Source organism: Brassica napus (assembly GCF_020379485.1).
Source record: "Brassica napus cultivar Da-Ae chromosome A1 unlocalized genomic scaffold, Da-Ae chrA01_Random_12, whole genome shotgun sequence".
In the NCBI taxonomy this organism is placed as follows: domain Eukaryota; kingdom Viridiplantae; phylum Streptophyta; class Magnoliopsida; order Brassicales; family Brassicaceae; genus Brassica; species Brassica napus.
In genome coordinates, this window is record NW_026013895.1 from 60,019 (window position 1) to 72,333 (window position 12,315).

The 12,315-nt window shown below is 37.6% G+C and overlaps 5 protein-coding genes across 7 annotated transcripts; 3 read left to right on the forward strand and 2 right to left on the reverse strand.

The window, feature by feature from the left end:
• Positions 1 to 201: 201 nt before the first annotated feature.
• Positions 202 to 1,603, forward strand: LOC106378739. Its single transcript, XM_048770228.1, has 4 exons — positions 202 to 309; positions 437 to 819; positions 907 to 1,202; positions 1,304 to 1,603. The coding sequence occupies exons 1-4, from the start codon at positions 234 to 236 to the stop codon at positions 1,371 to 1,373; spliced, it is 825 nt and encodes a 274-aa protein (XP_048626185.1). The 5' UTR covers positions 202 to 233; the 3' UTR covers positions 1,374 to 1,603.
• A 176-nt stretch (positions 1,604 to 1,779) lies between these two features.
• Positions 1,780 to 4,675, forward strand: LOC125593868. Its single transcript, XM_048770229.1, has 4 exons — positions 1,780 to 3,680; positions 3,867 to 4,138; positions 4,212 to 4,498; positions 4,594 to 4,675. Exons 1-4 carry the CDS (start codon positions 3,614 to 3,616, stop codon positions 4,673 to 4,675), a joined length of 708 nt encoding a protein of 235 aa, XP_048626186.1. The 5' UTR covers positions 1,780 to 3,613.
• Positions 4,676 to 4,836: 161 nt separating this feature from the next.
• LOC106378738 (serine/threonine-protein phosphatase PP1 isozyme 9-like) lies at positions 4,837 to 6,635 on the reverse strand. Of its 2 annotated transcripts, XM_022711105.2 has the most exons (4): positions 6,040 to 6,627; positions 5,405 to 5,964; positions 5,157 to 5,336; positions 4,837 to 5,075 (listed from the first exon to the last, which is right to left on the reverse strand). In XM_022711105.2, the coding sequence occupies exons 1-4, from the start codon at positions 6,230 to 6,232 to the stop codon at positions 5,052 to 5,054; spliced, it is 957 nt and encodes a 318-aa protein (XP_022566826.2). In that variant the 5' UTR covers positions 6,233 to 6,627; the 3' UTR covers positions 4,837 to 5,051. The 2 variants fall into 2 exon arrangements, with proteins under 2 accessions (XP_022566826.2, XP_048626181.1); XM_048770224.1 differs by having other exon boundaries at positions 5,054 to 5,336; positions 6,040 to 6,635.
• A 482-nt stretch (positions 6,636 to 7,117) lies between these two features.
• LOC125593867 (U3 small nucleolar ribonucleoprotein protein IMP4-like) lies at positions 7,118 to 8,949 on the reverse strand. Of its 2 annotated transcripts, XM_048770225.1 has the most exons (9): positions 8,724 to 8,949; positions 8,538 to 8,636; positions 8,282 to 8,459; positions 8,102 to 8,184; positions 7,912 to 7,994; positions 7,711 to 7,824; positions 7,574 to 7,628; positions 7,399 to 7,482; positions 7,122 to 7,319 (listed from the first exon to the last, which is right to left on the reverse strand). In XM_048770225.1, exons 1-9 carry the CDS (start codon positions 8,811 to 8,813, stop codon positions 7,263 to 7,265), a joined length of 843 nt encoding a protein of 280 aa, XP_048626182.1. In that variant the 5' UTR covers positions 8,814 to 8,949; the 3' UTR covers positions 7,122 to 7,262. The 2 variants fall into 2 exon arrangements, with proteins under 2 accessions (XP_048626183.1, XP_048626182.1); XM_048770226.1 differs by lacking the exon at positions 8,538 to 8,636 and having other exon boundaries at positions 7,118 to 7,319; positions 8,724 to 8,932.
• Positions 8,950 to 11,017: 2,068 nt separating this feature from the next.
• Positions 11,018 to 12,290, forward strand: LOC106379880 (60S ribosomal protein L18-2). The gene is made up of 5 exons (XM_048770230.1): positions 11,018 to 11,140; positions 11,238 to 11,327; positions 11,407 to 11,535; positions 11,635 to 11,817; positions 11,899 to 12,290. Exons 1-5 carry the CDS (start codon positions 11,138 to 11,140, stop codon positions 12,055 to 12,057), a joined length of 564 nt encoding a protein of 187 aa, XP_048626187.1. The 5' UTR covers positions 11,018 to 11,137; the 3' UTR covers positions 12,058 to 12,290.
• The last annotated feature ends 25 nt before the right edge of the window (positions 12,291 to 12,315 follow it).

The window sequence follows — 12,315 nt, forward strand, 5'->3', positions numbered from 1 at the left end:
TCTCAATTGAATCAGATTCACGACGAGTTCGTTTATGAAATCTCCATGAACCGAACCGGAGTGGTTTTCTATAAACCGAACAATATTAAAACATTAAAAAAAACTCAAGATTGCGAACCGGAACTGAACGCTAAACCGAAAGTGTTGCCTACTATATAAAGTACAAAGAGAAAATAGAGAAGAGGGAGAATCTGTTATCAGAGTATCTTTCGCTTCGAGATAAGTCCCCGTTCATGGAACAAGGATACGTCACGAAGAGGATGATGATGATGATCCTGTTGCTTCCTCTCTTGATCTCGTCTTCCTCTGGTGCGTATCAAAATCTCTGAGTCTCTTGATTCGTTACAATCTTTTGAGTTCCTTTTAGATCAATCTTGATTCGTAAGTAAGATGCTATGTTCTCTCTGTTTCATGCGTCTTGTTGTTTGTTGTTCAGGTGAAGCGGTTAACTCGAGTGAGAACGTTGGAGTATGCGTTTCTAAAGGAGGACGATCTCATCAGCCGTACGAGCTAGAAGGAAAGCTTCCCGAGTCTGCTGATCTTGAGTTTAGGGATCTAAACATGTGTGGTATGTTCCACGAGAAGACTTGTTGCTCTGCTTCGCGGATGCTCTCATCTTCATTAGCTCTCCAGAACCTAGCTACTCACGGAGAAGCTTCTAAAGACTGCTTGTTTTGGTTTGAGCTTTTGGAATGTTCAATCTGTCACCCTGACGTTGGAGTTCAATCAGGTCCTCTTCGCGTTTGTGCCTCCTTCTGTGATACTGTCTTTGAAGCTTGCTCTGATGCTTACTTTAATACTAGTGATTCCACTAATCAGGTAAAATAATGGTTGTGTGTTTTGAGAAGTTTAAAACTCACAAGTTTTGTTTGAGAGAGTGTGTTTGGTTCTTGTTAAATGTGTTAGGTTATAGTACCGTGTGTAGCAAGCAATGATACCATCTGCGAGAAAGCTTCTAAGTTGGAGACTAACGGCACAGCGTTCTGTGAAGCAGTGGGTTTCACTGTTGTTCAACCAGCTGGTGATTCTGTAGAAGAGCCTTGTTACGGAAGCAAAAGAGTTTTGGAGACAGTGGTGCCTGTGGTGGAGTCACTCATGAAGACTGTGCGGCTTCAAGATCGTAACTACGAGCTGCTGATACTGGATCTACAGACGTGTTTGAAAATAGCAGTTGTTGTTCTAGAATCAACCATGATTTACAGGTTTGCATCTCTTACTCTCTCTAGTTTCTGTCTAAATATCAACATTATTTCCCTTCTAACCAATTGATATATGAATCTTGCTTTGGAATTTGATAACTCAGGTTTTTTTATCAGCTGGTGAGGGATGCGAGAAGATTGAGAAGAAGGAACAGGATTAGGAGAAGATTTTAACTCTATTTTTTTAGTTTTCTTATCATTCATATAGCATTCAGACTTTTAAATAGGGAATTTTGGAATCAATATCTCATAGGGAGTTTTCTTTTTGAGTTTTCTTATCATATAACATTCATATGGAATCAATTATCTCACTGCTATAACTCATAGGAAGGTTTGGGGACTCAACACATTGTAAACCATGAAAGGCAATTAAATATAAAAAGTTTAAAAATTGTTTTGTTTTTTACAGATGATTTTTCTTTGATTACTATAAGTAAAGCAGCCTTTGAGGTTCTCTTCCTACATCTCAAGACTTTCCCATTCTAAGTACCTGACAAAACATAAAACAATAGGAAAGCCATGTGTTAAGTTATTCTTAGCTAAACCAACTGTGTTTTGACCCAGAAAAATAAATAAATAAATAAAAAGCTAAACCAACTGTGTACTATTATAATAATAAGAGTCCTTCGTTTCCTACATAAACTGGGAAAATAATCTGTTCTCTATAGACAGATTAGGAACTTGGTTAGTTTTGTATTATAAAAATTAAGGGCATTGGAAAATCAGTGGGACATTAAGTAATATATAAAGTGTTAGAGTCAATCCACTAATTGCCAATTGGTTTTGAGTTGGAAACCCGTGATAAACCTGAATCTAACAATAAATCTGAACATATTATTCACTTCTATCATGGTGTAATTCTAGAGAGTATCAAAGGAAGATGGTAAACACACAAAGCACTCCTCCTTCATCTCTAACAACACGACGCCTTATGACCTTATCGATCTCTTTTCCCGGTAAAGTTGGAGGAGATGTAACATTCATGGTTTCTTCTGCTACAAGTGAGTAGACTTTAATCTTGTATTTATTTATTTCAATTGATTCATTAACATCACGTTATTATGTTATTCTAATAACATGATGAGTCTTTTGAAGCTTTATAAAACGAATCTAAGAGATTATAAAATCTTCATTCATATAATTAACATACAAACCTTAAAATGTATATATTTGACTCAATCGAATTTCTTTTTTTTTTGTTTATAGAGTTTAATTCACGTTTGTTAACAAAATATTACTATGCACATTATTGTTGGACCAATATTCTATTGGTTATGTGTGAAAACGAAATGGGCCATTGGGCCAATCATCTAATAAGCCTTTGAGGCATGATGATTAATGAAGGAAGTAGAGAAAGTCCCACATCGGGGAGAACTGGAAGAGATGAGGAGTATATATATGTACTCACTCTAACTCTTGTTCAAATGGCGCACATGAGAGGATAGGCTCGCCCCCCACGCGCGCGCCGCCGCCGCCGTCCGGCCGGCTCGGCGTGGGCGTGGGTGTCGGGCCATAAGAATTATTCTTTTTGGACCAAGTTAAGCTCAACGCTTTGCCATTTTATTTCTAAAAAACAGCATGACATTTGTGTAAGACGAAGTTTATCTGTTCGAAATGGATCAGAACGAGATAAGAGAGAGTCTTGAGGAAGAAGTTTCGGAACTCAACTTCCCTCGATCTCCGCGAGATTCTCGCCCACGTGCAGCAGCTGTTGCGGAAAGTGGGTCTTCTCCGGCTCTTTAAATATCGTCTCTCCTCTTCCTTCATTTCTAAATTTTTTCGAAATCAAAATCCAACAGCAAAAATCCCTCTGCGTAAGTCTATATTGCGAGAGTGTTTCGTAGAGTTTATAGTTCGATAGGGCGATCACGAGTGAGGCGTGATTCGTCTGCCATGGTTGTATCCTGGAACTCTATATTCGTACAGTCCCGTCTTACTAACGGAGCGAATATTTTGAGTTAAGGAAAGAGATCATATCTCGACTCCATGTCTCTTAGCGAATATGATTTCTTATCGTTCTTGTATTCGTTTTTTATATTCGTTTAATTTCCTTAACATCGCTTTTATTTTATCGTTTTTGCCAGTCCGGTTTGCCGGCTTCTACAATTATTGCAGACTTGCAGTGTCTTCTATGGAGTTTATTTTTTAGCTTCTTTTGTTTTACATCTCGACCTTTCTAAAAGTTTGTTTTACATTCAGTTACACGACAAGTTCGTTTATGAAATCTCCATGAACCGGAGTGGTTTTCTATAAACCGAACAATATTAAAACATTAATAAAACTCAAGATTGCGAACCGGAATTGAACGCTAAACCGAAAGTGTTGCCTACTATATAAAGTACACGAGAAGATAGAGAGAGGGAGAATCTGTTATTAGCATCTTTACGCTTTCGAGATACGTAACTACGAAGAGGATGATGATGTTTCTGCAGCTTCTTACTCCGATCCTGTTGCTCCCTCTCTTGATCCCGTCTTCCTCTGGTGCATATCAAAATCTCTGAGTCTCTTTCACATGTTCTTGCATCTTGATTCGTTATCAATGCAGAGATCACCTCGAGTCTACCATAGTTACGTTATTTTGAGTTCTTTTTATATCATCTTGATTCGTCGTGTTTCATAAGTAAGATGCTCTGTTCTCTCTGTTTCATGCGTGTTGTTGTTATTCAGGTGAAGCAGTTAACTCAAGTGAGAACGCACTACATCTAAACCTTTGTAATGCGTTCCATGGCAACACTTGTTGCTCTTCTTCGTTAGCTCTCCAGAACCTAGCTACTCACGGAGAAGCTTCTAAAGATTGCTTGTACTTGTTTGAGCTTTTGGAATGTTCAATCTGTCATCCAGATGTTGGGGGTCCTCTTCGCATTTGTGCCTCGTTCTGTGACAGTGTCTTTAAGGCTTGCTCTGATGCTTACTTTAGTACTAGTGATTCCACTAATCAGGTAAAAGAACGGTTGTGTGTTTTGAGAGGTATAAAACTCACAAGTTTGAGAGAGTTCTTGTTTTATGCGTTAGGTTATAGTACCGTGTGGAGCAAGAAATGGTACCTACATCTGTGAGAAAGCTTCAAAGTTGGAGACTAACGGCACATCATTCTGTGAAGCAGTGGGGTTCTCTGTTCAAGCAGGTGATGATTCTGTAGAAGTGCCTTGTTACGGAAGCAAGAGAGTTTTGGTGACAGTGGTGGAGTCATTTAAAAAGACTGTGCGGCTTCAAGATGTTAAGAACAAGGTGGTGATGATTAATCTGCAGATGTGTTGGAGTGCATCAGTTCTTGCACTAACAATAACGCTCGTGAACATGTTTGCCTCTCTCTCTCTCCCTCTCTTGTTTCTGTTTCAATCTCTTAACATTTATTTCCCTTTTTTGAATCTTGCTTTGGAATTTGATAACTCAGGTTGGTTTACCAGCAGGAGAGGGATGAGAGAAGATTGAGAAGAAGGAATAGGAATAGGAATAGGAATAGAAGAAGATTCTAACTCTTTTTGAGTTCCTTATCATATAGCATTATTAGGGATAAGTGGGATACTTATCCCTAATAAGCATTCAAACTTTTTGAAATAGGCTTTGTACATTCATATGGATTCAATAGTTCACTGCTATAACTCATAGGGAGTTTTGGGGACTCAAACACATTGTAAACCAAACAGTTTTTACTCAATATAGTAAGAGACAAAACCATGAAAGGCAATTTAAATATAGAAAGTTTAAAAATGTGGTTTTGTTTTTTACAGATGATTCTTTTTTAATGACTAAAATAAAGTAGTCTTTGAGGTTCTCTTCTCCATTGCAGTTTAACCTACATCTTGAAGATATGCACAGAGCCTAGCTTAAGGGAGCAAGCTTTATTGCATTTCAAGACTTGCCCATTTTAGGTACCTGATAAAACATAAGTCATGTGTTATTATGTTGAGAAAAGAACAAAGCTAAACCAATTGTGTTTTGTGTTTTAAAACAAACCTTCTTGAGAGGAATACCGCTTGAAGATGGGGCAGGTTTCAGAATCTCAAAAGAGCAAACAAGAGATTGGTCCACGCTCAATAATGCACCTGCATTGTCAAACTCTCCACCATAGTTTGGAGCAGAGAAGATAGTCACTAATCTCCTTTTAGCAAAAAACTCATACCCATCTTCCACTACCTACAAACAGACCAAAGTAAATCACAAAAGATAATCTCAAATAATGTCTAGGGGAAGTCATTTTTTACTTGATGGCCACGGCAAATGAGGTCAAGATCATTCTTATCCAAGAACTCAGCAACAACATCAGCTCCAAACGTGCATGAAATACCTCTATCGCTATCAGACCAACCTTCACTCTTCTGATCAGGATCAGACCAAAGCAAGTCACATAAAAGACCGTTGTCCGGAATCTCAGTAGGCCTCTGAATCTCCCTAATCTGCTCCAAATTCTCCAAATCCGGCGACAGCCCGCCGTGCATGCACAAGATCTTGTCGTCGATGAGAGCAGATACAGGCAAACAGTTGAAGCAGTCCGTGAATATCTTCCATAGCCTGACGTTGAATCTCCTTTTGCATTCGTCGTAGAAGCCGTAGATCCTGTTGATCTTGGCGTCTTCGTGGTTGCCTCTCAGGAGAAAGATCTTGGACGGGTAGCGGATCTTGTAAGCCAAAAGGAGGCAGATCGTTTCGAGGCTTTGCTTGCCTCGGTCGACATAGTCTCCTAGGAAGAGGTAGTGCGCTGAAGGAGGGTAGCCTCCGTATTCGAAGAGACGTAGGAGGTCTTGGTATTGTCCATGGATATCACCTGATCATTATTGTCGTCTTGGTAATATTTCTCATAGTTTGTAATAACATATAATAAACAAGAATAAGAAAGTACCGCATATGCGAATGGGGGCATGGAGGTCAAGGAGATTGGGCTGATTGAGGAAGATTTGTCGGGCGTTAACGCAGAGTTGACGGATCTCGATCTCTGAGAGCTGGACTTGTTTGCCTCCTTTGCCTTCTAGTAATCTTCTTATGATATCGTCCACCATACTTATCTCCATCACCGCTTCCATTGTCGTCGTCATTGTTCTGTTCCCAAACTTTTTTTTACCAGAATCCACAACCAACACAAAAGGGTTCGCGCCAAATCAACCAACACAAGCTTCTTTTTTTTTCTACGTTTGGATATTCTTGAGAAAATGTGGGAAACAGAGGTAGAGAGAAAGAAAAAGATCAGAAAGAAATCTTAATGTCTTAAAAATCAGAGGATGGAGATGGATCAAATGGGTAATGATTAGAATAAATTTGAGAATAATAAAAACAGATGGTGCAGATAGCTCTCTTCTCTCTATATATATACTATATTAGATTTCAACGCAGCTCTCGTTTTCAATGGCTATTTCATATTTGATTACATTTCAGACAGGGAAATGAAGAAAATCGGATGTAAAACATAACAAGGTTACATATGGTAATCATAAGCTAATTAAGATTTAACAATATGAAAAAAAAAACTATTAATTTCGTCTATAATGGACATCATTAGGTAGTCATTTCGATTACCGGATCATTGGATCCAATTAACTTACGGAGAAAAAATGTGATGTATAAATGAAACAAGTGCTGCCAATGATTTTCTTTCGTCCCATAAACTAAAAAAATATTAGAAAGTGAAGTTGTCAAATCTCAAAAAAAAAAAGTGATTAGTGAGAAACCTTCTAAGGCAAGAATGTGTGGGAAGATCTAGCCATATAGAATAAATGGGAGAACATGTAACGATAGCTATGCCTCTGTTCCTTTTCAATTGCGCAAACCAAAGCCGGTTCGTCTTTTGCTATAATTAAACGTTTATTTGATATACTCGTACTTTGTTGGGGTTTGCAATTGATTGTTGAAGATTTTCGAATACATTAATCTGGGCTACATTAACTTTGGAACGAAACCTTGACACCACGTCTATTTTATATATGCGTACGTTGAAAATTAATAATTTTAAATAATCTATTAGTATAAAAATATCCCAAGGCAAAAGACCATGTCAGAATACTACAGCAAACGTAAATAACCATAAGTTTTGTTTTTGTTGTACAGAAAAGAAAAAAACATGAGAGCATATTAAAGAGGCGGCATCATAAGCTGACGTTCTGGGTAGTCATAATGAGAGGCAGGAGGCTGCGATTCAAGAAAGAGTTAAATGGTTTATATAAGTCAAGAAAAATGAAGCAGAAATTGATTGGAGTGTGATAATTACCATGCAGATAAGTTTTAAACTCCCCGTGTCAAGTGATACCTTCTTCACACCTTTAAACAACAGTTGGAAACGAGGTCCAACTTCCTACAAAATAAAATAAAAAAGGAAAAGAAAAAAAGATAAATACATCTCCTCGTCCAACACAAAGAGAAAAAGGCTCAACAAAGTAGCAAACCTTCCTGGTGTGCTTTGGCCTTTCTTCTGAAAGGGCTGCTTTCTCAGAGTGGAGCCTGATGAACACGAACTATATATAAGTGATTAAAAAAAAAAATCAAAAAAACAATTTTGAAGAAAAAGAAAAGGGTGGGTAACCAATGATGTCGGTAAAAAACAAAACCATCCTGGTACTGGAAAAATGCACGGTTCTTTTGACAGGGTTTGTTGGTTCTGGAATGAGTGGCCTTGGGGAAGAGTGATTGTATCAATCTGAAAATGAAAAATAAATAGTAAATTTCAAAAGGTAAGAGACAAAGTTTTGTGTAAACTAAGGCATGTAGCGGGTATGAATTTAACCTGCTAAGGCCAAGACCGGCCTGAGAAGCAAAACGTGCCATACGAACATAAGGATCGAGGCGTGTCGGGGGGGTTGCTTGATCCTGCAAGACACGATATTTTGACCAGTGTATTAGATAGAGCTAATTAATGAAGGGAGATTTGAGCAATTACAAAAAAAAAAAAGGCTAGCTAGCTAGCTGTATAGTACCGGTATATCCTCACGTGGGATGAGATTAAAAATCCTGAAATAAGCGGCAGCACCATTCAACAAGCTTACAATACATATTTCATCTGCAAAAAGTTATAAGACAGAAGAGGCTTAAAAGTCGTATATAAATATATAGTAGAGATAGAAAACATCAAGAACATAATAAACACATGCACGGACCATGTCCCAAATGGTTTGTATCAACTAGAACGAGAGATGTACACTCTCTCTCTTTTGCTATTCTTATCAGGTCTTTTAGCGAGTTGGGGATCCACCTTCTCTTCCATTTAATGTAAGTAGAATTAGGGAACACTGAGAGCATCTCCTTGACAATTAAAGGTCCCCTCTCACGAAATTGCTGAAAAATTCATTTTTTTTATTAACAAATGTTCCATAATAAACATGATATGTATATACTTATAAAACTTTCTCTTACTGGAGAGTGGAACCAACCACAATTAGTGATCAAGGTCTTGGGTTTGATTTCACCACTCTCGATCCTATCAATTTCCAACGGTTCAAATTCTGCCCAAAGCTACTAAGATTAATTCCAAACATAAATAAATTAATTAAATCATTCATGCAAGCATTTAACCTATAAAAATAAAAATAAAAACCTAACCTCCTCATCATCGAGCTTCGTAATCTCACGGCGCATCTTCGCCTGCACCAACTCCTCCCCTGCCTTGGTCGTTTTCATCATCTCCTCCATTCTCTCTCTCTTTCTCTCTCCTTCTCTCTTTCTCTCTGCGGCTGCCTCAGTTTCTCTTTAGGGTTTTCTCTCGCCTCACAACCCTCTATCATTTATCTTAACTTATTAACGGGGTTTTGTTTTTTTTTGTTTTTTTTTTCTCGTTTTTTTTTTTTTTTGTTGTGTGGGTTTTATAAATAAATTTTAAATATGTGTATGTTTTTTTATTTATATATATATATATATATATATCAGAACGGCTTTTTCTTTATATATCAATTTTTCTTCTTTTTTATATATCAAATTAAAATGGAAAAAAAGATACAAAACTACGTGGCTCTAGCCATTTCATGGGTTGAGGAAGCTGCAACATTGCCAACAAGTACTATTTAACCAGTTCATAAGTTGTGTATGAACTTGTGAATTATCAGTTCGAACTAAATGCTACTATAAAATCTCTATTTCATGGGAATTTTAGGAGATTGCATTCTCTATATTTTCAAATCAGTAAACGTAACAAAAAATTAGAATGTTTTTGATTTAGTATCTTTTTAGGTAACTATATACTTGGGAGAAGGCTGGTACTACGATTTACCTCACACACACACACTTTGATCGCAATTCTCCACCTGATTTCTATACAAGGGTATACAAATGTATTTGCAACAAAAATGTTTATGGCCCCCAACATTTCAGGGATGCTATATTATAGATATCTAAGTGACATAACATAACACTTCTGATATTTTTCCACTCATGAACTGAAATTGGCTATGCATATAGGGAGAAAGTTCAGAATAGAGATCCTTTATTTTATTTTTTTAACGCTGGATATATTATGCTATTACAAATTTAGAGAAATATTACAGACGATTCTACAGTCGACAATTCTACCTGCATTATGAAGATTCACGTCTGACTGCATCACCTGAGCTGTCCTATCGGAACCACCCTTGACGGTACTTCTTGCGCCATGCTGCAAATCTCTTATAAGCGGTTCCTCCTTTAATTTGCATAATTCTGCTTTTTCCGGGAATCGAAACACAGACCTCCTACTGTGAAAGCATCAATGAATCCTTGGTCAAACCACTAGACCAAAGGAGCTTCCACAAGAGATCCTTTATTTATTTTTTATTTTTTTGAAACAAACCTTTATTTATATTTTCTTTCTATGAAAATAGTTCACTACTCTGATTTGTATTCAATTATACATAAGATCTGGGGAAAGGGAAACTAATCTTATATCTGGAGCAACATAATTCCCTCTCAAATTGAAATATCTCTGATGACTCATAATATTTATCTCATACATGTAAAGCATTTTCTTCTTTTTTTTGTGTGATGATTGCTGATCATAGCTACCTTGTCTAGTTGTCTTCTCTATGAATGAAGAAGCAGATTCATTGTCTTCCTCCGTACTAGAAAAAAAGTATTAGGCAATGTTGACGTTTTATCTGTGGAAACTTTATGTGATCATCAGTTGCATGAAATGTCTGAATCTGCTGGCATGATTTTAGTCCAATCCTTGCATGGACTCATCACGTATATTATATTTCAGATAGATGTGTGTGACACAAAGCATTTCTTTTCCCTCCTACTTCCCTCTGTAAGAAACCTTAGAGTTCACCACTTTTTGGCTACTATGTGATAGTTTTATACAACAAATGCTTTTTTATTCATGCAAGACACGTGAGATTGTAAATGAGCTAAGACAAGCGCGTTTGACCAAAGTGCTGCTCTTCTTGTTCAAGTTCTTCTCACTGGGTAGCGTTCTTATCCTATTCGTTTATTACATCTTAAGATGCTTGGAAAGGAAGATACTTGGTTCTTTCTGTGATAGGTTTCAGGACTAGTAGTAAATGACATTCAAGAACCGAAGTTAGTCTGATCTAGGACGGTTCCACAGACAGTGATGGGAAGATCTAGCCATAAAGAAAATGAGACGTGGAGGACTCTCATTGGAGCTGGTCAAAGAGAGTAGTCTCCTTACATTTACTCCACTATTAATGATTTTATTTATGTAACCTATTGTCGGGCGAGTAACCACATCTTTGGGAAAGTTCGGTTTTATGGTTAAGATAAGATAAGCCTCTGGGGGTACTATGTCATATGTGCATATAATGTTCCACCGTCTGTAAAAACTAAATTAAAAAAAAAAACAATAGTTTAGCTTATTGGGCATCAACTTAAGTCCAAATATTAAAAGAAATTAAAACCTATATTGGGCTAAGAGTTTTGGGCCCATAGTGGAAATAGAAAACCCTACAAAATCAAAGCTTAGATTCATCACTCTCTTGCAGAATCTTCGACCGCGGCGGCACCACCACATCCCCAGGGAGGCCATAATGGTACTTTTCTCTGTCTGAGTCAATCTCCGTTTCTGAATTGCCTCTCTTGTATCTTGCTTCAAATGTTGATTATGAGATCAATTCAATGTGTTTGCAGGGAATTGATTTGATTGCTGGAGGTAAGAGCAAGAAGACCAAAAGGACAGCTCCTAAGTCCGACGATGTCTACCTCAAGCTTACCGTCAAGGTCAGAACTTTAACAGTGATCTTTTGTCCCTTTTTTTTTAGATTGAAAGAGGTTCTTATCTGTTTTGAAAATATTGCAGCTTTACAGGTTTCTGGTAAGGAGAACACAGAGCAAGTTCAATGCAGTGATTCTGAAGAGGCTTTTCATGAGCAAAGTCAACAAAGCTCCTCTCTCTCTCTCCAGACTCGTCGAGTTCATGACTGGCAAGGTTCCAATTTCGTTTGAAAACACTCGTATCTCTCTGTTACTTGGTGTACAAGTTAGTCTCCTAGGTCATGATATTCTGTCATCTTGATGGATATGATAGGAAGATAAGATTGCTGTCTTGGTTGGAACCATAACCGATGATTTGAGGGTACACGAGATCCCAGCTATCAAGGTTACTGCCTTGAGGTTCACGGAGAGAGCCAGAGCTCGCATTGAGAAAGCTGGTGGTGAATGCTTAACCTTTGACCAGCTTGCTCTCAGAGCTCCTTTGGGACAGAACACTGTAATATTTCTCTCTACCTCCATTTTTAACTTCCCTTGTGATGATAATATGATTAACCTTTTGATTCTTATTGTGTGTTAGGTTCTTCTTAGAGGACCTAAGAACTCACGTGAAGCTGTGAAGCATTTTGGTCCTGCTCCTGGTGTGCCACACAGTCACTCCAAGCCTTATGTTCGGTCCAAGGGAAGGAAGTTCGAGAAGGCCAGAGGAAAGAGGAAGAGCCGTGGATTCAAGGTTTAAGGACATTGTCTGCGTCTTTGAACTTGTTTCTAGAGTGTTGTTGCTTCTTGACTTTTGTTATAGAATCGTGTCTTTTGTTGCCATTTTCAGACAATATTTTAAGATTGTCTCTACTGGATTAATTGTGTACTTATTGCACATTGTGCTGCACCATGGATACAAACCAAACTGACTTTAGGTTTTGTTTCTTGGTTCATATTGCACACTCAAACACAAACATTTTGATTTGCATAGTTTAATTTCTTTTAAAATTAAATA